Raw genomic sequence first — 26849 nt, forward strand, 5'->3', positions numbered from 1 at the left:
TCTTTGCAGCTTGTTTGCAAGAGCCAAATGAACCCTGAATGGTTGGAGTCGCTTACTGCTGGCAGTGAACCTTTTTGGAGTTTTTCTCTGCCTGATATTTGCCTGGATTTTGTCAGTTTTATCTAACACTAGCTTTTGCCAGAGATATTTTCAGTGAGTGAGTTGTCTGCCTGTCTTGTGTGAAATATTATTCTCTTGCAAAAGTGGAAGCAAAGCATTCTAGAAAAAGACAAAGAAACCTGCCTTTAGCATCTCACAAAATATGTGGAAAAAGATTTTTGTTGTTTTTTTTTTTTTTTTAAACACAGTTCTGTAAAATATTTAACAGTCTGAGGAGCAATGAAAGATGAGCTTACATACATCTTTGTTCTACTTCTGGAGTAGATTTTAGTGTTAGCTTCTCAAGGGTGTGACATTGAGCAGCTTGATTTAAAGACCATCGTTACTGAAATGATTGGGGTGATAGGCACACAAGCATTTGTCCTTTGTCAGGATGGAACAAGGGCAGTGTCACAGCTCTGTGGGGTTTGTGGAGTGTTACCTGGGGGAAGGTGGCTTTTAAGCAAAGCACATTTATTTGTGTGCGTAAAAAGGCATTTGATCTGGAAGGAGAGTGTTGTGCCTAGAATGATTAATGAAGCAGATGGCATTTTACTGCCTATGGAGAATTAATCTCCTAATCAGTTTGCCTTTTACCTGTGATCCCTTGTGTCCTCTTGGGAGTGATGCTTCTCTCTTAAGCCACCCTGAATTCAAGTAGGTTTGCATTACCAGAACTCAATTCTTCAGTCTAGTTCACTAACAGCTTTTATCTGAGGTTCTATTTCATTCATATGCTCTATCTATTTGTGTTTCCTGACATCAGCAACAGTCTTTCACTCCTGATAGGGACGTAAGAAGGAGTAACCTGGAAAGAGCCAGATGTATTTCATAATGGCCTGAACATCATCAACAATACTGCCTGGTCCCTGGTGATTTCACTAATCTTATGATTCTGCTAGTGATCTGGCAGAGAGAGCACAGCTTGACTTGGAGATGTGGGCTGAACAAGTTGGGTAGGCTAAAGAAATTAATGCCCAATCCACAGTGCAGGCTTTTGGGATCATCTCCACGTCACCAGGCTTTGGATAGGGCTGGGATGGTCATCTTCATGCTTTCCTTAGTAGCTTCTCTACATGAAGGCAAGAAGACACGCAGCAGGAAGGTGTCAAACACAGAGGAAGACTGGGTGTTATTAAGGAAGAGCAAAGCAGACTTGACTGAGATGATACTGAAAGCACAGTTTCTGCAAGAAGGAAGGTGAAATCTTGTGCTACATCACATGAAGCATTTCCAGCAGAGATGAGAAAGTCTGTGTGCTCCAGCCCACAGCTCTAGTGAGACCTCATTTGGACTATTCTGTGAAGTGGTGTCATCACACTATCAGTAATTCAAACAGGAGTGGATCAATAGGAAAACACTGGGGTTATGGGGGAACTGGGAAAGCTTAAATCAAGAAAATAACACCTTGTTTGCGTTCAGCTCAGCCTAGAGAGCCAAAAAGTGTTATTTTCACATTGCAGGGGTAAGTGTTAAACTCATAGATGTGGTTGGTACAAGAGCTAGTGGCTATAAGTTGGCCGTGAATAAATGCAGAGTGGTAAATGAGCAGCGTTCTGGAAGAGTATCCCAGAAAGTGTTGTGAGTTAGGTTTTAAGACCAAGTTTTAAAAAGGAGCATGATCAATTTCTGAAGAGGCTGAAGGAATACCATTTCTGGGATATCAAAGGATTGGCCTAGAAGACCAATGAGGTCCCAGCTCAGCTCTGGTGCTGCACAGGAGACTCTGCAGATAAGATGATCTCAGTGACTACGTGAGTTTTCTTTTTCGTGAGTTTTGTCTGAACTGTGTGACATTCCTGGAGTAGAAAACAAAAGAGCTGGGATCTTAGTGCTTGGATGGGGATTGCGTTTCCTATCCACACTTTAAGTCAGCAAAGATGAGTACTGCTCAGTGACGCCATCACTGTCTGGATTGATTGCTTTGTATGCTGCTTATGTTTAATCTTAAAGAAAAAACATCCTTTTTGCATGCAGTTTAAGGTCCAATGTGTTCACCCGTGTGTTGAGTAACAGCTTGCAAATCATTATCTGATTGGCACCTGGCCATTAAACTCCCAGTGACCTGCTAGCTGGTGCTGCTATGCACCACGTTCTCCTGATCCATCTCTGTGGAGTGTGCTGCATTGTTTTCAGAATAAATATGAGGGTAAACAACAGAAACTGAAAATAACCACAGAGGATGGAAGTGAAGCATGTAACTGGTGCTGGAAATGCAATCTTTGGTCTCTGCTCACTCTAGGAAGGGCTATTCAAGTGTGTATTCGAGTAGTGCCAGAATGAAACATGCTTGACCTTTGCCATCTCTTAATGCTGGTTTAAAAGGCAAAATACATCTGGTTTTGGTTAGTACCCCACAGAGAGAGTTCTGCAGCTGAGCATCATGGGCTGTAAAACACCAGGTCTCCCTGCAGTCTTCTACAGGAGTGTCCCTGTGTCTTTTGAACACAAATGTCTGCCTTTTCCTACAGGATTAAGGCATGAGCCAGAGCAACAGAGTTTACTGGGAACTCTGTGCCACGTTCCTAATTAACATAGTTAGCAGATACATGAGTTTTTGCAGTGGGCTGCACAATTTCTTTTACTGAAGACTTAATGTACCTGCCACCCCAGCTCCAGGATAACCAATGGCTCTTTGCAGCTGCACCAAGGTTTGTGGTGTTTATAAGGCTCTGACAGGACCCATCTTCAATGAATTAGTCTAATTTAAATGAATTGAGACTTTTTGGTCTCCACAGTCCCCTGGAGTTAAATAACAGCGAAATCTATCTTAGCAGTTGGTAACATGCTGAATAGCAGGGCTTCTGGATGGCTTTGTGTGTCACATAGGGCATGACAGCTGTAGGACCAGCAGTGGAAAGCACTGAGCAGAGCAGGATGTTTGTGGCTCATCGTTTCAACTCTGCCACAACCCAGGTGGGTAAAACTGGGAGAACCCCCTTGTCCAAACATTTTGTTCTGTAGGAAAATGCAGACTGATTGTACTGTCCATGCAGGACCCAACACTCTGAAGTCCAGGTCTTGGATGAGGCCCAGAATCAAAGGCAATTAACCCAGTGTCTGGGAGTTGAAGAGACGGAGGTCTGCATCATTGATGTTTTATATTTGCCTGTGTCAATGAAGATGGGCACTGTGATAATATCAAACTGTAAGTTGCTTGGTGAGCCAGAATCAGCCAGAAGCAGAGCTGTGATTTGTGAGTGCTTTGGTATTTCTGGTGGTTTTTTAAGAGCTGCTGTTATTTTTGCTGTGGGTGGTAAGACTTTAACAAAAGGTTTGGGCATCCCCTCCGTGGTCTGGTGTCAGTGAGTTCTTTGTATGTCAGATTGGGTGCTGACTCATTTTACAGCCTGACAAGCACTGAAATAGTTTCAGGACAAATTTTGATGCTAGGTGGGTTTTTTGTTTATGTTTTTAATGTAGTTTTAAACACATCTGTTATTAGAGAAGCTTCAGGCAGACATGCTCAGAGGAGTACCTGAAATGGGAATGGCTAAAACTTCATGGATTCTTTGGAAGTGTTTCCAGTCCCACTTTAAAATGAACTCATTTTGTTCCAGCTTGGCAGCGATATGAGGAATTGATGGAGAAAAGGGAAAGCATCAGAGTTCAGAGATTTCAAAAACACCCTAGGAAATGTTCCCAAACAACCACAAACCCTCCCCGGAGACCCCATCCACGTATTAGAGAGCTCTAACTGCACATATCAAACAGTTCAGGGAAGAAAACTTGGCCCCTGCAGCTGCTGGGTGGAAGGAGCAGGCTGCGATGGGGTGCCAGAAGTCTCGTCCAGCACAGCACAGGAAAAGCCACTGCTGTGCTGTGCTGCCCCAGCCGTGAGTCAGGAAGCCTTTCAGGAAACTCATAGCAAAATGCATTAGATGGGGACAGTAATGCTTTCCCTTTGCATCTTGCAAGAATGTTCTGCTTTAGAGATTAATGCTTTCCCTCAGGCTCTTGCAAGAATATTCTGCTTTACTGATCAGTTCAGCGTCACCATGGGAAAACAGTGTTTCCATAGCCTTTGACACAGTGTGGTAATGTATTTTGGAAAGGAGGTTGGCTGTGGGGCCAGATCCACGCTCCTGCAAGTTGGCTTTGCTCCGTCACAGCTAGCCAAAGAAACCCACACAGTGGGGCAGGAGGAAGAATCTGGTACAGTAAGGGAAAAGAGAAAACATGCTGCCTTGCACAAGTGGGGTGGATGCTCATGTGACAAGTGGGGAAATGGTCGTTGGCAAGGGCAGACCTAGACTTTGCACCATGCTTGGAACACTGGATTTTATCTCTGTAGGAGATTAACACACCAACCACTGACAGCTGCTTTGGTGTAACGGAGTGCTCTTAGAGGGAGAGCTTTTCTCCAGGAAGCTTGTGAGAAGGCTTGAGTGAAAGAGATCCTGTGAAGTCAGCAGTGCTTTGAAACACTTGCTTGGCATTTGTGATGGTGCTGCAGCTCGCATTCCTTTCAGCATGTACAGGAGTGCCAGCTGTGATTTATGCCTTGTACCAGGATACGTTCTCACTCCTGTTTGATTAAAAATGTGGCTGGGAATGTTTTTCAGCCAACTCAAAGCATATAAATCAAGATGACTTTCAGTAGTTGGTGGGATCCAAATCTTGATCTCAATGCCAAATTGTGTTACTGACAGCAAGCCAAGGTGTTGGTCCCAGATTTCCATCAAGATAATTGGAACCAGGATGAGGATGTGTCCTCCCTCCTTCAACTTCGTGGTTTGGATTCCTTGTTCCAGGTCAACTCAAAGGGCTGCGGAGCCCTGAAGTTCTGATGTTCCTCGCTTCTGTGGTCACCCTGCAAAGCCCAGCTTGGTTTTGCCGCGTGTGCCAACATCCTCATTGCTCTGGCCACAACCAGCCCTAAGGGAGACTGCACCATTCCCAATTACCCAGTCCCTGGTTGACACCCTCCAGCAGACAGCTGGCTGACACAAATTAGCTGTTTGCTAGTTTTTTTCCCAAAAGCAGATCTGCTGGTGAGGAGATGCTCTCTGAGGTTGATGCACTGGTGGTTCCTTCTTTGAAGGACTCATAAGTGGCCACTGCAAGTTGTGTATATGATCCTGTGTTCTGCAGCCTTGTGCTTTTGCCTGCTTTTGGCATCACTTTGTGACAGAAGCATGTCAGAGTGATGGAATGATAGTATAGCCCTCTGCACTCAGCAGTGCCATGCTGTTGGTATGGGCCACTGTGCTTCCTGGAGTGGTGTTCTGCCTTGGAACTGCAAGGCTGTCAGTGAACAGCGAGGGAAATGAAGAACATGGGAATCAATGCAACCGAGGGGAGGGTGAGAGAATGCCACTCAGAGACAAGATGTACTTGGGATGATGTACTTACAATTATCTAGCTGTGGATGCCCCTGTTCATTGCAGGGGAGTTGGAGTAGATGACCTTTAAAGGTCCCTTCCAACTCTAAGGATTCCGTGATTAAATTGCAAGAGGTGTTTTGTTGGAGAGGCAAAGGAACATGAATTTACAAAAGGGGCAGCCCGTGGGTTGCTGTGAGTCAGCGTTTGTGAGCTCCTGGTATTAGTTCAGCAGCTTAGAGGGATGGTATTTGTTTACATTCTTTCAGAGGACTAATAATTAGCAAATGTTAATTGGAAATTGCAGTCATTGCTCATGCCATCGGTCCTGTAGTCCTCCCCCTGTTCTCCAGGTGTTAGAGTGGGGTAGCATGGTTACTAAGGGATGTACCAGGTAGGCTGACAGCTGGAGACAAAGGCAGAGCCCAAGTCTTGCTGCTTTGGGACACTACAGTTTCCTGCAGTAAGGATGCTCCAGCTAAGAGGATGACATTTTTACTGCTAGACATTTTTCTGATCTTTCTTCCGCTTGGCTTTAAATGGCAACATGTGTTGTCCATCTGGGTACAGTTAAGGGCTGGTCGTTGTCTCTGTGTAGTCACAGACTTTTATTCCAGGTGCAACAAAGCATGCGTAGGCCCAGCCAACGTGGTAGGAACATGCAGGGTTTCCCAAAGCTTTCAGTCTTACTAACATGCAGCTGCTCTTTGGTGATATTTTGTTTCTTCAAAGCCTGCTGTAGAAATGCTGCTGGGTCTTCTAGCAGGGTCGGTAGCAGCAGTAGTGTAAATCTCTAGAATTAGGTGATTGACAACATCCCTGCAATATTTTGCTTTCTAACCGGGCCCCAAAAAGCACTTTCACTGTGACTGATTACTCGGTGTTGATTGGACAGAAATCCAGTAGGTGGTTGTGTCATTCTGAAGGTCAGACTTCTTGTTCCTAAGAAATCTCTCCTTCATAGGTGTTAATGATTCCAGCAGTGTGCCTGGGGGGGGATCGAAGGCACTCTTGATGGCATTGCATGGGGCACTGAGTGGCACTGGGCAGGTCTCAACAGTAGATATGTTTCTGTTGTTGCTATGATTTACATCCTAATAACAAACTGCTGCTTTGAAGATGGCTTTCCTTTTTCCCCAACAGTCATTACCAAAGAAATCCACAGGCAAGATCTAAGAGCCGTTGTGTTCATTGAAAAACTGAGTCTTATATCCTGGTGATAGAGGAAAACTTTCCTGCAGGTTTTGTCTAAAGATCGTTTCAGTAATTTTTTTCTTTAACAGTACTTAGCTTGCTCCAGAAGTAATGCCTCCTGTTTAGTTCCATGGAAACTATAACAGATACAAAGAGCACAATAACATTGTTTGATAGAGCACGTTCTCAGCAAATACTCTTTTTCAACATAGTCACCTCCATAGAATCATAGAATGGCCTGGGTTGAAAAGGACCTCAATGCTCATCCAGTTCCAACCCCCTGCTATGTGCAGGTCACCAACCAGCAGACCAGGCTGCCCAGAGCCATATCCAGCTTGGCCTTGAATGCCTGCAGGGATGGGGCATCCACAACCTCCTTGGGCAACCTGTTCCAGTGCATCACCACCCTCTGAATGAAAAACTTCCTCCTAATATCTAACCTAAACCTCCCCTGTCTTAGTTTGAAACCATTCCCCCTTGTCCTATCACTATTTACTGTCATAAACAACTGTTCCCCCTCCTTTTTATGTGCTCCCTTCAAGTATTGGAAGGCCACAATGAGGTCTCCCCAGAGCCTTCTCTTCTCCAAGCTAAACAATCCCAGTTCCCTCAACCCTTCCTCATAGGAGAGGTACTCCAGCCCTCTGATCATTTTAGTGGCCCTCCATCAACTATGCATTTTTGCCAGCGCCATGCCACCAGTATCCATCCACCTCTGACATAGTGGGCCAGCATAATAAAATAGGAGGTGTTACTTTTGGAGCAACCCTTGTAGTTTTGTATTCATCTGCGATTACAGCAGCGTGGGTCCAATTCACAGCCTCCTTACTGAAGTTTCCATATTGTGATTGTCATAAAGCGTCTCTCTTTGAAGTAATGTGGTTGCTGGCAGAAGGAGATTCAGAGATGCCAATTTTAATCAAGGCCTTTCATTGCAAATGCAATTTTTAGTTTATTTGGGATGACAAGAGTTTCTCACCGTGTGGACTTTCTAAATGTGGCCCTGAGCAAAGTCACTGTAGCTGCTGAAAGCAGCCAAAAAAATGCAAGCTGTATGCTCTGTCCTATATGCAGATACACTCCCTTGTGCTCCATGGTGCACGTGGCCTTTCTACTGAAGATTCATTTTTTTCCATAGGAAAGGATTTTATTTTCATTTTTATTCTTTTTAGTAAAATATTCTGTGTATCTTCACATAGCAGGTCTCTTTTTTTCCTCCTTTTCTGTACTCTGAGAATTTCTCATAGACAGGAGCTAAGAAAAAGTATGCATATTCCAGAGACACCTTATGAAAAGGAACACATGCAATTAATGTATAAATACAGATAGATAGCCTTAGACACAGATAACTTTTGATGTAGCAGTGAGTGGCATGTTTCCTGCTGTCTGCAGAAATGCATGTAAAGCTGCTGCCAGTTGATGCAGAGCAATGCAATGAGTATGTTGGTCTCCTTCCTAGCAACTCTGTTTTCAACCTTCTAATATTTTTTCCTTCTGACTGATGCAAAATGATGACTGGGGGAGGGAAATCAGCTGCATTTTTAGTGTCTCTTGCATCCAGATTTTGTGCCTTTGGCTGCAAGGGAGAGCAGTGCCCAACTTTTGACCTAGGGGGAATGTGATGGAATGGGGAAGGATTCAGAGCTGGCAGAAGGATGGGTTAGAATCTTCTAATGCATGCAATGATTTCTGGCAGGCCTGATTTGTGCACGGGCACCTCGCTCTGCTTACAGAAAGGAAGAGCTGCCTCACTGCTCACAGTTCACTGCCTCTTCCTTGTGTTTGCATCCACTCTGCTCCCCTGTGAGCTGCATGCCTGATTGGACATATCGTGTTAACTCACTGCCTTTTTAAGCCTTTAAAAATGTCACTGTTTCTGAGATACCACGGGCCCTCAGCCAGGGATGTCAGTGGCAGTTATATATAAGATGTTGTCAATGTGTGTTGTTTTTTTTTCCCCATTGTTGACCAACACAATTGGTCTGATTGGGACCTGTTAGTTTGCTATCTGTTCTTTCTTTGGGAGTTCTCATCTTCTCCCAGCACTCAGGCATCCAGGGATCTCTGCTACCTCACTGCAATGCCGCACGTCCTGGGTAGTTCTTGTCCTTTTGAGTGTCCTTGGTGCTCTGCAGGACCCTGCCTGGGGTTGCTGACATGCACAGCAGTTCCTTGCCTGCCTCTAACAATCCCATTTCCTAAGGGGGTTGCGGCCATTCTGTTCTTCAGTGTTTTGTGCCCACTGGTTCATTGTTAGTCCCCTCACTACAAGGAAGACACTGAAGCCCTGGAGTGTGTCCAGCAGAGCTGTGAGGGGTCTGGAGCACCAGTGTGATGGGAAATGGCTGAGGGAACCGGGGCTGTTGGGTCTGGAGAAGAGGAGGCTCAGGGGAGACCTCGTGGCTCTGTGCAACGACCTGAAAGGAGGCCATGTGAGGCGGGGTCGGCCTCTGCTCCCGGGGAACGGCCATAGGACGAGAGGGGATGGCCTCACATTGTGCCAGGGGAGGTTCGGGTTGGCTGTTAGGTACAATTCCTTCTCCCAAAGAGCGGTGAGGCAGTGGCACAGCTGCCCAGGGAGTGGTGGGGTCACCTGGGGGTGTCCCAGAGCCGTGGGGATGTGGCACTGAGGGACGTGGGCAGTGGGCACGGTGGGGTTGAACTGGGTGATCTTAGTGATCTTTTCACAGCACAGCTGTGGAAGGGCCAGTGTCACTAGAATCATCAAAGCACATGCTGAGCAAAGCACTGGAAGAAAACCAGAGTGCTTTTGTGTAGGGAGAAGGAGAAGTCAGAGGGAAAGGCTTTCTTTAAGCTCGTCTGCCATCCTGTGAATGCTTCTAATTTGTTGCTCCATGAACGCGGCCCTTTCTAGAATAATGAAGTTGTAAGCATATCCTCTGAAATTGATTGAAAGCCTAGTTGGCTGTTGAAAGGTATAATCCCACTTTAAAGACTCTCTCATTTAAAAACATAATCTTATTTTAAGGCTCTTGATATTACCACAGCAATGCTTCCATTTAGGGGGGGAGGGAAGAGGAAAAGAATATAATTGGAATAAAAAAAAGGAGCTTACTATCTTCGTAAAACAGATGGTCCTTTCTCTAGCCACATATAAAATAGTCCTGCCCATGTAGGGATTTACATGTAATTACAGCTGCCCTTGTAGTTTCCTCTTCTTTTTCTGTCCTGCTTGATTTTCTGTGAAGAAACAGGAGCTGAATTCTGTGTGGAGTCATCCCCATTGGGAATTACAGGTCTGTGGGTCTCACTGTGTATAGAACTCGCTGACTGCACGTTTTCATTTCCAAGGATTTCTCCTCCCTGAAATTCAGCCAGGAAAACCCCTTCCTGGAAATACACGATTGTACATGGATGGAAGTCCTTTCTAGGGTGGGAGCCTGGACCCTGTTCCATGTAATTGGCACCAAATTGAATGAAATCCCTTTGGTCAGGCAGTCACCTGGGTTGTGCCTTTAACTGGCTGGAAGACCACTTGTGGAACTAGCCTATGTGACAAATTACAGCTGTTTCCCAGCTTGGAGGTGACCTGTTCCCAGTGACTGTCAGTACTTCTCCTGTGGTCTGGTGGAGGGTCTGGAGTTTGCAGGATGCCTCTGGGCCTGTTTGGAAGCTAAATCTTGTACAAACTTGGAAGAGTACATTGCCATATCCCACACATCCTGTAAAGCCTTGATATAGAAATGCCTTTTAGTATATGATTAAGCCTAGGAGCTGTTTCAGAGTATTTATGTGCTTAGAAGCAAGCATGTGCCTCAGCCCTTTGCTGAGTGGTATTTAAACGTATGTTGATGCACATGTATGTAGCTGGTTACGAGCTCAGATAAGTACATATGCTTTGGTTCAGTGTGGTGCCTAAGTCCTTTGCACAGTTGCTTCTTTCAGTTTCTCTGCTTTACCTCCTGGATTTCCTAGTGTTGGAATACAAGCAAGCAGTAATATAAGCCCCAGCACGTGCCATGTGCTGCACCAAGGATCTCAATGCAGACAAGGAGTTCTGCAAGCAGAGTTGCTTTTGGCACTTGTACAGGATTCCCTTTCCTTCTTGTTGGCCATAAATCACGTTTTGTATTGTCCTTTGCTGCTGGGGATGCACAGGCTTTTGGCAGATGTGGGCTTTGCAGCATAGAGGAGTTGATCAAGCAGTTTTTCAAACTCCTAACTCTATTTCATAATCTTGCTTAGGGTTTCATCATTTGAATTTCACATTCTAGCTAAAGAAAAATGATGTGGGGGTCATGCAGCTATTGACCCAGGGCTTTTCTTCCCTAACTCCTGAAGTCTGTAGTGAGGGATTCATGTATGCCAGCTGAGCTTCTTCCCTGCAGCACTTTCTTCTTCGGAAGGACATCAGTGCCTGGAGGGAATAATCCCCAAAATAAAATATTTCTATGAGTAGTACTATGCTTTTATTATCGTCAGCCACAGAGAGCTCTTTCTTGGGAGCCTCAGAAATACCGACAAGGAAAAAGGCTAAAACATTTAAAATAATATCTCAAATGACAGCTGTTGGTACCAGAACACGAAGTTTCTTGGTGACATTTATGTGTTGTTTTGGAACAATATTCACAGTATGGAAGCTGCGAAGGATGGAAAAAAGAAAGTGAGAAATGGCACTGACTGACTGTATAATTTATGAACAAGGAAGGAGTTTTCCTTTGTTTCTTTTTCAGACTTAAAAACAAGCAGTGAGATGCGTTTGGCTTTTCCCATTTTGCTAGGATGGACAGGAGAAGGCTGAAAAATGTTCTTTTGCTGTAGCATCAACCTTTGACAAAGTACTTCCTTTGGTATGTTGCAGAGAGGTGGTGGCATCTCCATCCTTTGAGCTTGGATTTGCCCGTCTCCCAGGGTGCTGGCCAACCTCAGCCAGTGTAGTCTTACTGAGCTGTATGTAGGCACTGATGTTTCTTCCACATCAGCATGGAAAGTGTATAGAAATTTGCGTATTGAAGAGACCAAAAAACTAAGAAACCACAGATAAAGGAGCTGTTCTTTTACCTCTTCTGTGTGAAAGGAAAGGCTGTTTTCTGATTAAATCTTTCAGATGAGGCTATTGCAATAGGAGACTGCAAATGGGGGTTAAAAGAACTGCCTTTGCTAACAAAGACAGCATCCTGAGCAGCGCTGTCACCTGCCGTGAGACTGAAGCATGCGCCCGTTCCCTACTTGTTTGCTACTGTGCAATCAGCAGAATGGTTTGCAGTGGGTTCTGCCATTGAGAAACGATGACTCTGTGGCAATCTTTCCCCACCTGCAGCATGGCTGTCCTCTAGGAAAAGCTTTTAGGGAGTCTGTAGAAGGTGCGTTGCTCCAAGTGTTGCCTGGGTAGTGGAGAGGAGTGCCCAGTGATGCTCAGCTCTGTGAAGCAGCACTCAGATCTCTGCGAGGCTGGCATGGCTATCATCATTTGTGAACTAATAAGCATGAGACATCCAGATGGCAGAAATAATGTGTGTTTCGTAGCAAAACCTAATGCTAACTCCTTGTGATAACGCTCTGTTCCTTGAACTTCGTTAGCAATTTTCCGTTCTAAAATGGTAATAAAGTGCGTGTTTGCTTATTAGTAATGACTGTCAAGCCATTCACCATCATGGAAATATCCTATTTCCATGGCTTTGATAAATAGCTGCTGGAGCTCATGAATTTTTAATAGTAGTCCTATATTTAGGGGCTTTCAGTTTCTGAGAGAGATAAAAGGCCCTTCGGAGATGGAGTTCTGGAAGTGCCTTGTCTTCTGCAGTGCTGGTACCTATTTAAAGCCAGTGTTGTCTTTCTGATGTATGGTTATTATGGTGGCATTGACTGATATGATTTTCATGCTGGAGATTAGGCTCTAAGCCTGTCTGTCACTATAAAGCAAAGCACGTACCTGCGGAAGACCCTGCTGTGTGCTTTGCTTCACCTGTATGTGATGCTTGTTCAATTTTCCCTGATAATTGTATAAAACTAAGTGGGTTGGTTCTGCTTTATCCTAAGGCTCCTCTAGGTAGGGGACAGATAAAGGTGGGTGTAGTAGTGGGGATATATCTACAGATAAATACATGTACGTATGTAGCCTCTGTAAGACCTTTTTATAGACAGCTAAATGAAACGTGTCATTTCGTATTTTGCTTTCAGCCAGTGAATTGGTACACACACATGAACGTGTGCACCCATCACAGCATTACTGTGACCTCACATGTCAGCTAGCTGGATTGAAGGTTTTCTGGTGCTCCTCCAGCTGAGTGAGTTCATCAGCCAGTAAGTAGTTATCCAGTGGCCAAGCACCAAGTCTTACATGTCTCTTCTGCATAGAAACCTGATAGAACAAAGTTATGACCAAAGGTGAAGCCTGTAAGTGAAACAGCAGGGGAAAGTGCAGTGCAGAGCCTGGTATGCTCCAGCTGTTGTGTGGGTCAGGGAGCAGTCGTGGCAGCTTAAGTCAAGCTGATGGTGGGTTTCCCAAGGAGCTGGGCTCTGATGGCTCATCCTGCCTGGCCGAGTCCTCTTAAACAGCACAGAGCCCCTCTAACAAAGGTGCTCTTCTAGACAAAATGAGATTAAGGTTGAAGAACAGCACTATGCAGATAAGTGAAAGCAGACAAAAGTTTCTTCAGCCTATTCCTGTGACATTCAAGTTGAGACATAGGGAACAAAACATCCTTCTATTTAGGCTGTGCTGGAGTGCCAGAAAGTTTGCTATTGCTGGTCTCAGTGTTCCATTTCAAAGAATTATCATGACATTTTCTGCTGCTATCTGTAGCACACCACTGAATCAGTCAAAGATCCTCAGTGCTAATTGCTGGAGTGCCATTAGTTCAAGCAGAGCCGTGCCAGTTTCCATCAGCAGAGGATGAATGTAGCTCACTGCATCTAGCTCTATCAGGGGTCATCTCTGGTTTTTAGCCAGCTCAGGGTACGGTGTGCCATTGCTGGAGATGTCCACGTGTTTTCAGTGGTGTTCATGTGATGACCACTCAGATTGTACAGCCAAAAATGAAATGTGGTTGCTTGTCCCTATGACAAGCCTGGTTTCATCTCACCAGAAGCAGTGTAGAAGCAGTGTAAGGCTGCAGTTGGGAAGCTTCAGGGATTTATTTGATCTCTGTAAATGGGAGTCCAGACTGTTTTTAGAAAGTGATCTATCGAGCTTCTTGGGACAGCATGCATATCAGTCTTTGCAAAAATGGCCATTGGCAAGCGCATGATTAATGCATGTAATGTGAAGAGAAATGGCCAAATCTCAGCCTAAAGTATGGAAAGAACTAGTGATGGAGTAATTAGAGAAGTTAGAAGCCTCCAAGTTGAGTTGGATGTGATGAACTTCACGGTGTGGTGGCTGAAGAATGAGATTAAATAGTCCTCCAGCATTAGTGCTGAGCCCTGCCAGCTGTGCAGGTGGTGTGGAGTTTTGAGGGCCCTTGGTATGTTTGGAAGAGCAGGTATTCAAATGTCAGATAAACTGGAGACAGACTAAAAAAGATGGGATGAAATCTGAAGGGAACCAGTGAGCATGCCTACCCATGACATAGGTAGGGTTGATATTGTGCATGGGCAGAGCTCATTCTGTCTTGAGGTGGCACCAGCTTGTGTTAGCCCTGTTTTATGCATTGTTCTGATTTGCAAAGTGTTCTTAGTTCCTTCAGGTATCTGTGAAAACAAAACAAAACAACAGCCAGCAGGAGTGGCAGGAACCTGTGGGACCTGTGCTGGTTGCTTTGTCACCTGAAATCCCTCCTTGCCTGCTTTTCCAAAAAGGCTTAGGCTGCAAGCTCCTCTGCAGTGTGTGCAAATCTTCTCTTGGGGGATGGGGTACACATGCAAATGAACATATGGATACCACAAAAATGCCTGTTCGCAGGTTAGTGATGTGTTTATGGGAATCAGGTCCTCTTCAGATAGGATTTCTTTTTCTGATGTCAGTGGTCATTTGCTTCAGCAGTATTGCCAATGCTGGGCGTGGGGTGCGGGATAGGTTGCAGCAATCATCTTTTTCATTCAAGTGAATGCTGCTTGTTTACATCCCCAAGAATTTCCTTTTAATGCGCATGCATTAATCCATCAGAGTAAAGGATTGCTCTAATTTCCCTCTTATAGATATATTAGTTATGTTCATCATTTTCACTTTGCCATCTCGGATTGGAAATTCAGTCCCAGTTTTATATGCAAAGAGCAAAAAGATGGATGTCTGAAGAGTGTAACTCCCTCTGGTTTGCTAAACATCTTTATTTAAAATGAGCCAGCCTAAGCACGTAAGTACCTTGCCGATGATAGTGTTGAGGTGGAAAAATGAGATGATAGCTCTGCTTCTGTTTTGACTGAGAGGAGGAAGGGAGCAGATAGCTTATGTGTCTGGAATGTAAACTTCAAGGAGAAATGTTAATAAACCTCGGGGTCCTACGCTTGGAGAAACACACGGTCTTTCATCCTGTGCAGATACACTTTGTGGTGGCAAGAAAGTAGCCAGAACAGAAAGAAGCACCTCTAAAAGGTTGTTCTGTGAGGTGATTTCATACATCAACCTTGCAGATGTTTACTCTGCAGAGGAGCAGGTTCAGAGGCGGATGGAGTACACTCAAACCGCTGGCACCACGGTGAATAAATTACCCTCTGCACCAGTGTAACTTATACCTCAAAGAGCATGTGGAGTGGAGGCAGAGAAGCAGAGAGATGAGAGGTGGGTGGATGAAGGCAGACTATCACCTTTGAGGAACTGCTGCACATCTATGTAGATCGCTCCAAAAGTAATACTTCCTATTTATTTCCACAGAAACTGCAACAGATACAAAGAGCACAATGACACTATTTGATAGAGCAAATTTTCAGTTACAAAATACTATTTTTTCAACATAGGCAACACCAATAGCTGTGCATTTTCACCAGTGATGAACAAGAGCCTGCATGCCATGCTTGTGCAAATCTGTACCAGTGGAGGTGACCCACTGCTGTTGTCACCACTGCTGAAACGCACCACCTCGCTGTGCTCACATCCGTGGTTTGGACTCCAGGTGCTGGGCTCTACTGGTGATCTGGGGTGGTCGTGCACAACGTGAAGCACAGCACAAGAGGACAGTGGCTCTTGCACTGAGATGGGGCTGTTGTGCCTCACCGGGTTCCTCTAAGCTGACCCATCTGTAGAAAGGACGGGCCATTTGGCCTCATTGCCCAGAATTAATCTCCACATAATGTAAAACGCTGATTACATCAAAGTAAGAAAATAGTTAATGGGATGCCTAACGTAAAATAACAAAGAGATTGTAATAGCTTTAAGCATTTAGAAATTTGAGGGAGCTTAAAGAGTATTAGAGTTGCTGCGCAGATGCGCCCAGACAGTTTAAATGCTGAAATTCATTTGTGGGCTTCAAATCCCTGCAGTGACAGCATGGGGACAGTGGAGTATGTGGCAGCTGTGCAGCTGCACTGGTGAGTCCCTGGGGAGTGAAGGCCGGGTGAAATGCAAGGCAGGCAGCCATCCTCTACTTGTCTGGAGTGACAAGGAGCCTTAGTGGAAGGATGTTGTGAACGGCAGGCAGTTTGGGTTCTGAATCATGGAGAAGCATCCCCTCTATTTCAAACCGATGTGCAACCCTGACTCCCTGGGACAAAGCTGTGTCTAAGGTGCGGGTGGTGTTGGAGGGCACTGAGGTGGAAGACACTGTGCTGAGGGTGCTGTGGAGGAGCTGTGGATGGGGGAGGCCTGGTGACTCTGCCTGGGGGTGTATGGGCCGGTGGTGTGAGCAGTGTGGGCTGCTGGGCTGGGGTGGGTGCTGGGATCTGGGCCATACAGCCAACGTTGTTCAAGGTGTTGTTCAATATCTTCATCAGCAATCTGGATGAAGGGATAGAGTCCACCCTCAGCAAGTTTGCTGGTGATACAAAGCTGGGAGGAGTGGATGGCACACAACAGAGGGCTGTGCTGCTATTAAGTAAAGCCTGGACGAGCTGAGGGTTGGATAGAGAGGAACCTGATGAGGCCTCATCCTCTATATCTCCTCTTGGGATGCAAATGAGGAAGGACGAGGCTGAGACTTTAGCACTCAGTAACCGCTAAAAAAACAGTGTGAGCCAGTAGCAAGGAGACAGCTGAGAGAATTTCCTTTTCTCTCTCTTTCTGTCTTTCCTGCTTAAACAGGAGATTTTGGTAGAAGACACAGGAATAAATAGACAAAACTGGAGCTGTAGAATCATTATGGTTGCAATGACCAATAGATCATCTAGTCCAGCCATCAGCACATGCTCTAGGCCGTGTCACTTTGCAATATCTACCCTTTTCTTGAATACCTCAAGGGAAGCTTTTGGTCACTGTGATGGACTCAGTGGCACTGATTTGCAGCAAGGCTCCCTTTTGTGACGCTCCAGCTCTGTGCTGAGCACTGCTGAGGAGCCAGCCTGGAAAGATTTAAACGTTCTTTTGTTCGGTGTGTGGCCCCAGCATCCTTTGTGTTAGGCACAAGCCCTCTATTCCTCTGTGCAAGCAAATGAGCATGCAGTAACCAAAGGAAGTGGATGCACGCTTAACCTCATTGCTGCATGAACATCCATCATAAATGTTTAATTTAGGGCAATTAGCATTCATTACTGCAAAGATACAGAGAATACTATTTGAACACACAGTGCTTGCTAAAAGCCAACCCTGGTGAAGTGTCACAATACTTCAAATATGCCATTGCACATAGGAATGTTACATGACTTATGTGGTGGGTACAGTATATCTCTATTATATCAGCAGCTTGCTTTTGGTCAGTAAGTGGTGACAACAGTAAGCCTCTCATTGCATCTGCTTCTCTAGTATGAATAGCAATGGTCCCAAAACACTGGAGTTGAGTATCCTGGTTCTAGTCTAGTTGACTAGACTAGACTCTAGTTGAGTCCTGGTTCTAGTCTAGCCCACTCACATAATTGTTTCAAGCAGTGACTCTCTGAAGCCTTATCTTCTATTCCGTGATGGGACATGCAGCCACCTGGGAAGAGCTCTTCAGAGAGAAGCCAAGCAGGACGCAGTAATTATCCTGGAAACCCACATAGTGATAAAGGGTAGGCTGCTTAGTGTTTGCAGTGCTTAGCACTGATGTGACTTGCCTTTGGCCATGAAAGATTTGTGGGGATAAAGTGAAAAAAATGAACTGAGGTTTTGAATTTCTGAGAGTTTTTTTGCTAATTGATTGCCTAGACTGATCATCCTTGTTTGTGCTGCTTCTGTGAAAGCCATGGCAGATTTCCCAAGAGTTTCTCTGTTCCTGGCCAGCAGCATAGAGGCTTTGTTTAAAAAATAAGTGTATGCTGCAGCTTTGTGATCTATTGATCTAGATGAGTTTTTCCTTAAAAAAATGAGCCAAAAAACCCCACCTTCCACTTCATCTTTTTTTTTTTTTTAATCTCATTCAAATAGACACAAATAGACATTGAAGTGAAAGCTGACAGAAGCAGGATTTCCTTGAGGAAATCTATAGGAGGTTACTTTTCCATGCACTCCTCTCATCCCTCTTGAATGGCCATGTTCCATTCTGTCTACCTGATCTCAGCAGCCCTGGCAGTAGTCCTGCTAGCAACTCCTTCCTTCTTAAAGCAGGAGTGGTTCACTGTGACATGGAACCTGTGCTACAGAGAGATAGAAACGTATAATTGTAGAATGTCTTGGGTTGGAAGAGACCTCAAAACTCATCGAGTTCCAACCCCTGCCTTGGGCTGGTTGCCCCCAGCAGATCAGGCTGCCCTGGGTCCCATCCAAGCTGGGCCCCTGCAGGGATGGGGCACCTACAGCTCTCTGGGCAGCCTGTTAGGATAGGAGCTTTCTTCAGTAGAGCCATCTCAATGGAAACCCAGGATGCCCAACTCTGGGCACCACGTTCCCTTCCTATTGCTTTGGAAGCAATGCACTGAAAGACACTTCAGAGCTGGAAACATCAGATAGGTGAGGGAAAGGAGCTGAATGGAGAAGACTTTTGAAGGGCTAACTTCCTGCTGATACCCAACAGAAGAACACAGCAGCATTTACTCTTTGCATCTGTCCTGGCACAGCATGTGAGCTGCCTTGAAGGAGCTCGGCTCTGACAGGCACAACCTGTATTGTGCCAGCAAATCCTCTGAACAGAGTGGAAATGCGGAGCGTTTTGTAAGTCAGCTAATGCCAAGGCTGAATAGGGTCCCAGTTTTAATGAAGTGTGCACTGATTTAGAATAAAAAGACAAGAATGTATTCCAGCTCGTTCTATTATGACTAAAATAACTTTCACCCCATCAAGCCTGGGTACACAGTCTTCCTCCAAGTCTGGAGGGGGAGCAGGTAGGGCAATATCCTTGTGGGTCTGCTGCTGCTTTGTGCTTGGGTGCATTGTGATGGGGGCTGCGACCCCAGCTCTCATGTTGCTGCATGGCAGCTGCTGCCAATCTGAACATCCTCTGCTCCTCCAGGTCCCCATCCAATGCCAAAGAGCAGAACTTATGGCATCATACTCTGTGATCAAACAGGACGCAGTGGTGGAAGTGCTGAGTTTGAAGCCCTTGCTCTCATGCAGTTTGCCAAGTGCCTGCGAAGCCTGCAGGATCAGTTAGGCAGACATTTTTGGTTTGGTTTCAGTGACAGAGTTGGTTTGGTTTCAGTGACAGAGTTGGTTTTGTTTTTATCTGGTGCAATCAAAATAAGCCTGGCAAAATCTGCCTGTATCTTGTGTAAAAGCTGAGCGCTCTTTTAGGCAAAATAACAAACTATGAGCTTCTATACTATCTAAATAGGGCAGCTGTTGTTAGAGTGGTGTTGCAGAGGCACCCTTTCTTTCTTTTCAGAAAGGAGCTCCAGTGTTTTGCAGAGCTCTCCTCTTATCTGTACACGTCTGCACCTGATGCATCTCATCAAAATGTGGCAGATTCCAAATTGGCATACATTATTTTGTAATTGCACACATTCGAGTCTAAGCCACGAAGAACATTTGTGTTCAGACAGTGTCTTGGAGCGATGAACACGTGCCATTTTCTCAGCTAAGGAGGTACATTTCATTACAGCATGGGGTGGGAACCTGAACCTGAGTGAGAATGAGATGTTGCTGCTGTGCCCAGGAGGGATGACTAGGATTCCCTATCTCCTTCCCGGAGCTATCAGCCTATTCTATTTTTACACCTTTTTTTTTTTTCTGCAGGCTTTTACCTTAGGTGCACTTCAGTCTCCTTGAACAAGTGCAGACTCCTGATGAAAGGGCTCGGTTTTCTGACTCAGTCTGCTAAGAGACAAAATTCTCAGCAGCTGCAGGAGGAAGAGAAGCATGTGCATGTGTGTTAGCAAACTCTTCTGCGTGTGGCTAAAAACACTCCCCCGTGTTTGCAGTGTCTTATGGTTTGGCGAATGGTGAGGACGATTTCCTGAACAAAACCACTTGTTTGGGTCTGTAGCAAACCTGATACAGCTCCTTCCTGCTCAGTTACTGCTTAGTAGGCGGCGGAGCTGTGAGAGTTAGCTACGTTCTTTTTCCATTTAATCATCTATGGAATTGCTAATTAAATTCCAATTGCTGAAGCTTTACTCATGATAATGATGTGAAAGCCAGGAAAAAGCAGCTTGGTTTTTCCAGCTCAAGACTGAACGTGTAGAAGTGACCATTAGAAGAAAACTGTTATTTTAGCTTTTATTGAGCAATTCAAATAGGAATTACTGAGAAACACTCTGAATGCCAGAACATCCTCCATGCACTTGCTTTGCAGTTTATTACCAAAAGCCATGCCTGCAACCTAATTGGCAGACTGTCTTTAAGTGCTTTATAATCCAATTAACAGCCAGAAATGTAATAAAGCATTTGAGTAAATGAAAGTAATTTATCTTTAAATGACTTGCAACAACTTTGCAACAAAGGTTATCCAATTATATTGCACGCTCTTTTCAACTGTTATACCCATTACTTGACTTTGGAACGAGAACTGCAAACCTAACAAAAAGATATAGCTCTTAATGAGGGTACACTGAACAAATTAAATCGCTGAGCTGTTTTCTGGATTAGCATAGTGGGACATTGGTTTTCCTGGATGCTTGTTAGTCTGTCGTTTCCAAGACTTTATGACTCTAGTGCACTTAAACCCAGCGAGAAAGCCAGAGCGAACTGCGAGCCTCCTTTAGGAAGGATCAGTATTTTGCTGCATGCTCTACCACTTCATGGTTTGAATTGAGACATAGCTCGTTTGAAGATGGCTGGTATGCACTGCATCCAAATCCCACATAAGCAATAGAGTGAGCAGCAATTAATAGGGCAGATAAGACAGAACCCAATAATACTGTACAACCATTTTCTCTCCTGTCACGGTATGGAGGCTAACTAAATATTGACACGATCATTTGTTAGTTGCTCAAATTGAGTCATTAAGATGTTCATCTGTATCATCATATGAGTTACGTTTCTGGAAACATGAGGAATACATGCCCAACAGTCGGTGGTAATGATTGCACACTGGCAATCCCTTGGGCAGCGGTCAATATGTCTAATGGCATGCCATTCTACAGGACAGTTTTTCACGTTTCTTCTGATTCCTGGTTAATCAGCCCAGTAGCTTATTGTGTTAAACTTAGCGCTGCTGCAGTGTGATTAGCTAATGCAGGTGCTTGATGACTGCAGCTTGTGGGGAGAGGATGGCTATGGCATAGAATGACCAAGCAGTTCTTTTATATCTGTGTTTGGTGAGAAAGATTTGCCAGTTAGTTGGTGTTTGTGGTAGTTTGGAGTGCGTTACACTGGGTCTGTGGGGCCATCTCCAAGTACACTGCCCAGTCCGGTTAAAGGGTGAGTACGACCAGCCATATCGACCACAAGCACACAAAGAACCCCATAGTATCACATGCACGGAGGACTTATTAAGACCCTTATTCAAGGATTTGGGTAAGTTAATATTCTTAGACCAGCTTTTGAGTACCGACATATCAGTTCCATTTCCATTCAACATAATATGGCACCTGGCATCTTACTCTCACTGTTAAAGGTGAGAGCCAGTCTGCACTATTCCATACACTGTGACATTCCATCAGGCAATGAGATGATGCATGATTCAGCATTCAGGCTTCATCCACTGTTTAGGCATCCATTTCATTGAAGGTTGGCTGTCCATTTATGGTTACAGTTCTATTCCATTGAAGAAAAATCAACAAGTATTTTAAGTGGGCCAAGTACCAAGCACCTGGGGAGTGTCAGAGCCTCCCTTTTCTAATAACACTCCCCAGGGAGCAAGGAGGCTGCACTGTTTTGGTCCTACTTGTACCTCCCGTGACCATTCTACCATGTGATTTCCAGGTTCAAGACCAACAGGGGCAGGGAGCAGTAGGTTGTTCATGGTGCCAGTTTGTAGCTTAGTATCTTTTTTAGTTCCCTTCGTCTGTTATCTGAAGTTGAGAAGCCCAAGTAATGTGCACTATGCATAAAGCACTGGGTTATTCCATCTCGAGGTCTTTCATTTAAGTTTTCTAATACCTCATATAGTTATGTCTTCAAACTCAGTGTTGTGATCCCAAAGTGCTGTTTTCAGAACAGCATTCTGTAAGACCTGCTCCAGAGGCATCGCATAAGTAGAAACATTCATTGTTATCCTCAGCCCATTTCTGTGCAAGAATGCTGGTAGAATGTGATCCTTGTTCGTTTTCAGTGATGTTCAGGGTCCCATGTGATGACAGTAATTTTGTGAGTCTTCTGATTGTATGAACCTGGTCAGCTCACAGCACTGGATAGGCTTGTAGAAGGCTGCTTACTGTATCTGCGCAGATTGAGGCACATTTTGCCTGCTCAGGCAGGAGCAAAGGGCCTATATAGTTGATTTTCCACCATAGTAATGGGCTGTGTCCTCTGGCAAGGTGGGCTGTTGTTAGGAAGATGCCTAGTGAGAAGTGCTAAAGACAGGGATTACAGAAGATGGATTTTGCATTTAGATTACCATGCTTGGTGTCACCAACAGATAGTAAATGGAGGGTGGTCTTCTGGACCATTCACAGCCCTTCAGTCTTGATAATGGGATTGCAGAGAAGCATGGTGAACCTCCTGTTCTCAGCAAAGTTAGCCCCAGTTTATGGTGGGAATAATAAGGTTGGATGCAGGATCTGCTGATTCTGAGTGAAGCAGCATCTGATTTGGGTTGTGTTCTTTCTTTTTCTCTCCTGCTCTATCATATTGTTATTTGAAATAATTGTTTCTGCATGAAGTTTCTTCATGGTTCACTTCTGCCAACAGATGCTCTTTCGGAAGCTAATTAGAGCACGGATCCTGCCTGAATCCCACTGCATAACTGCAGAGTGAACACTTCTATCCTTCATTCAGAACAATAATGACTTTCCCTTTGAGTTTGCTGCAGGGAAAAAACTGCTGTTGGGAACGTGTGCAGGCTGTGCCATGGGAGTCTTTGAACACCATTCTTGCACACGTGGAACATAGCTGTTGTATTATGGGGGTCTGCAGCTGGGGCGAGGACCTGGGGCTTGGCAACGTTAGACAAGCTGAGTGATCATCTTTGGTTGAGCACAGGAGTTTGTGAAGAAAATGGGAAGTCAAACTGGTTATTATGGCGTAGAGCATAGCAGCTCCACAGAAAACACGCTTCTGACACTTCAGGTGTGTGTTGCTCTCTGCTTAAGGATGTCTCTGACTGACCTTTTTCCCTGTCCAGGTATGCAGGGTTACAGCTCACAGGATTTCACAGTAATTCTAAGCCTTCCCTCTTGACCCAAAGGCTTTGGCACGCTTGCTTTTTTTCTAAATATCTGACATGCCTTTGTGAAAACCTCCCGTGCATCTCTGCTGCTGTACATCAAAGGTCTTGTTCACGTCAAGGACCTCTCTGAGGAGTCAGAGTGAAATTTGAAGGTGGAAGAAAGATTCATTTTGATCTGAAATGCACGAATGATTTGTAAAGCTAAGAAGTGGCTAAGGTGAAACAGTTCTTCTGTTTGTGACACTCACTATCTGCTGCTGTCTTGGATTTCACCCTCTTTCAGGCCTTAGCTGATTAAGTAATATAGCAAGTCATCCTAGGAACTGTAAATGAAATACCAGCATCTTGGCACTGTTCACTCAATGAGGGCAATAAGAGGCACCCAGGCAGGGAAAAAAAGTTAGAACAGCTCACAGGGAGTTTGCTGCCACGTGTGTGCTGTTGGGAACAGCACTGGGAGAACATTGTTGCTCATGTGGAGAGCATTCAGTAATTCCATGGACCGGCTGGAGGACTCGGTGCTGGGAAGTCAAGAGGAAAAGAGTCAGAGGGAAGGCTTTGGTCTTACAGCTTGGGAAACATAGCTGTAGAGAGGAGCAAAATAAGTTGTCCTCTGGGGCTGCGTTGACAGGAAAAGCAAAGTATGGGCTTAAATGGCACATGATGTCCCTTTTGCGCCTGCAGAGGAAATGACTTCTGTCATAGTGTGCCTCCAAGCATCGGCAGCTGCGGGCAGCCTCTTCAAAGTAAGCATTTTGTGTGCGCAGATGAGGGGGAAGGAATCAAGCCAGCATGCATTCAGATGAGACAGGTGCTGCTTTCCCGCAGTGCTAATTGCAACTCTCTACATTTATTTTGTGAGGGATCAGAGAGCCAGCCCCATTTCTTAGCAATGCAGCAGGACATTATGTGTATCGTCATTAAGGTAAAAGCAGGGGAGGAGTAAGGCTGAGACACAGAGCCCCACTGTAGCTGTGGATACGGATCAGTGTTGTGCTAGTAGGAGACTCTCTGAGATTTATTTGGAGTACTTCTAGCACCTCCCCTCTGCTTTTACCCATCCCATCCATTTCCAGGTACAAAACCATAAGCTAGAAGTGCTTTTTGGGAGTGACCTGTTGGCATCTACGTGAATATGCTGTTTCCCCTTGGACTTTTCTGGAAGAGCGATGTGTGTCCTTGGGGTTTATCTGCTCTCTCCAAGATGTCTTTGGGTACACAGCTCACGGTTGCTACGGAAGCAAATCGCACAGTAAGCAAGACGTCTGATTGACAGAGGACAAGTTAAGCTAAGCTGACACCTAAGTGGAACAGAGAGCTTCTGCATGAGGCCCACAGGGTGGTTGTTGCAGGGCATGGGGCTCACAGGGTGGTTGTTGTAGGGCTGCCACCCCACGGAACGCTCTGATGTTTTTGCATTCTGTAACTTAACAGTACACTTGGCAGTTTTGAGTACGTGGTTAAGCATCTGGGCTTTTTTTTTTCCTCTTTTTTGCAGCTCTCCATGAATTCCCCAATGACATCTTCACGAACGAGGACAGGAGGCATGGAGCTGTCATCCTGCATGTCATTTGTGTAAGTTTTGTGACACTGTGTTTCTTTTCCTATCAGTTTGGACTGGATTCAGTGTGTTCACTGACAGTTGATACTGCTTCCTACCCACAGGGTTTTCTGCTCTTGCATGCAGACATTCCCCTTCTGTTCTCAGTCATGACTGAGTTTTAGTGACTAATCTGAGTATAATGTTAATGCGTGGTAAGTTACACAACAGGCCAAAAAATACCCTCTATCAAAATATACAAGAGCCAGAAAGTTGGGTTGTTTTTTTTTTTCCAGTTTAAGACTCAAAGGGCCAAGGATTCCCCCAGCACTGAGAGAGAAGTAGCCATCATCTCAAAGAGCGGTGAGACCAAAATGCCAGCCTGGTCAGCCTGTCTTGGTGGGCCTGGAGGGGTACTGCAAAGGTTCTTGTTTTTCCTGACAAGAATGGTGCCTGTAGAAGAAATGTATAAGTAGTGCTTGAGTCATATTGTAATCCAACTAGAAAATGCTCTAGTCAGTCTCTTACTTAGATGTCCAGAATTCCCCTGGTATTTAAGTTGCTGAAGTGAGCTTTTCTTCCCAAATGCATTAAAGAAGAGGTCGTAACTCTGCATTTACCAGCTGCACAGTGGTCCTGGATTCGTTGGGGAATTCTAGAAAATGTTGAGCCTCAAAGTTCAGAAATGTGCCAGGAAGATTATAATAGATGCTGTTTATAAACTCTTAGTTGTCAGAAAGCCATGCAATTTTTGGCTCGGAGTTGCGTGATCTCTGCCTCAAACAAGGCAGTGTAAAAGGGGTGCTTGGCAAGGTCAGCATTCAAGGTAGTGGAGATAAATTTAAATGTAAGCGCAGTCAATTAGTCCACTAGACACTGTTACGAGACCATACGTGGAGCTGCAGTAACAACACAGAAGGAAGCACTTCCCCTCCAAATCCATTTTTCAACTTCTGTTGGGTAGATGAAGACAATTTTTTTTAATGTCTTAATTTCAGAAGTGCTGCCAACTTGGTACTTGGCAAGGGGGAGAATGCATTCTTAAGCAGCAAAGAAAATACTTGCTTTATCATTAGCTATGTGCCTTCATGATTTCTTTTGAAGTGTAAATAAGATTGTATTGCATCATGCAATGCGAGTGCTCTGTTATGATTTTATTTCAGCTGAATGGCTTCAGTAAATTATTGAGTAACATCACTATTGACTTTGGCAAGCCAAAGGTTTCCAAGATTCTGTGGGAGCATTTAGCTTTGAGATGTTTTGAAAAATGAATCCTAAACCTGAGCTGGATTTTTTAGCAGGAATGTTCCTAAAAATCCAGAAAAACCATCTCTCAAAGTCATGCCCTCTAACACAAGTCACCCTGAGCTGCTCTGCAGTTAGTGGAAAGAAAAACATCTTCAGAGGATCTCCAGCTTCCTCACGAGAGATATAAATGATGGCTCCACGTTGGGCTTCTCCTGCCTGTGGTCCTGCATCGTTTGTTTGTTTGCAAACTGGATGCTGACAATTTGTCTCTCTTGTGGTTCTTATTGCCACAAACAAACAGTTTTTGTGTTTTGATAGGGAAAGGTTGCTCTTGATCACTAATTCAAGGAGCTGCATCAATTGTTCCCGATCCATACAGCAAATGTGTAAACCACATAATGTAGCCTTGGAAAGTTTGTCCCCTTCTACCTCCACTGTGAGTGATACAGAAAGTGCTATGAGAATTTTTAAGAAAGAGTTTAACTGCATGTAGTTAAATTCAGCTCTGTATATGGAAAACAACTCTTGTGCAGCCACTCTCTGCAGAACATGATGATTATAACAGCGTGCTGCTACCTTGTAAACTCATGTTTCTTAGATTTCAACACAAAAACTATTTTTAAGAAAAATCTCTTGAGCTACAGGAATAAGTTTAGAATGAGACCATTAAAAATATGAGTTGCTACAGTCATTCTTAATCTCAGTGGAATCCTTGTCTCCACGTGTGCTTTTCCAGGCTGCTTACAAAAGGCAAAATATGGACTGTATTTTTTC

At 44.7% G+C, this 26849-nt stretch overlaps 1 protein-coding gene across 1 annotated transcript in view; it reads left to right on the forward strand.

Moving 5' to 3' along the window:
• SLC24A3 (solute carrier family 24 member 3) overlaps positions 1 to 26849 on the forward strand; it is a 141895-nt gene that overhangs the window by 55907 nt on the left and 59139 nt on the right. Inside the window, exon 4 of the mRNA XM_085218718.1 lies at positions 24786 to 24862. Within this exon, the coding sequence (XP_085074844.1) occupies positions 24786 to 24862 (77 nt within the window). The remainder of the gene's footprint in view (positions 1 to 24785; positions 24863 to 26849) is intronic.

This window comes from Meleagris gallopavo, chromosome 2 (genome assembly GCF_905368555.1).
Source record: "Meleagris gallopavo chromosome 2, MGAL_WU_HG_1.1, whole genome shotgun sequence".
NCBI classification, from domain to species: domain Eukaryota; kingdom Metazoa; phylum Chordata; class Aves; order Galliformes; family Phasianidae; genus Meleagris; species Meleagris gallopavo.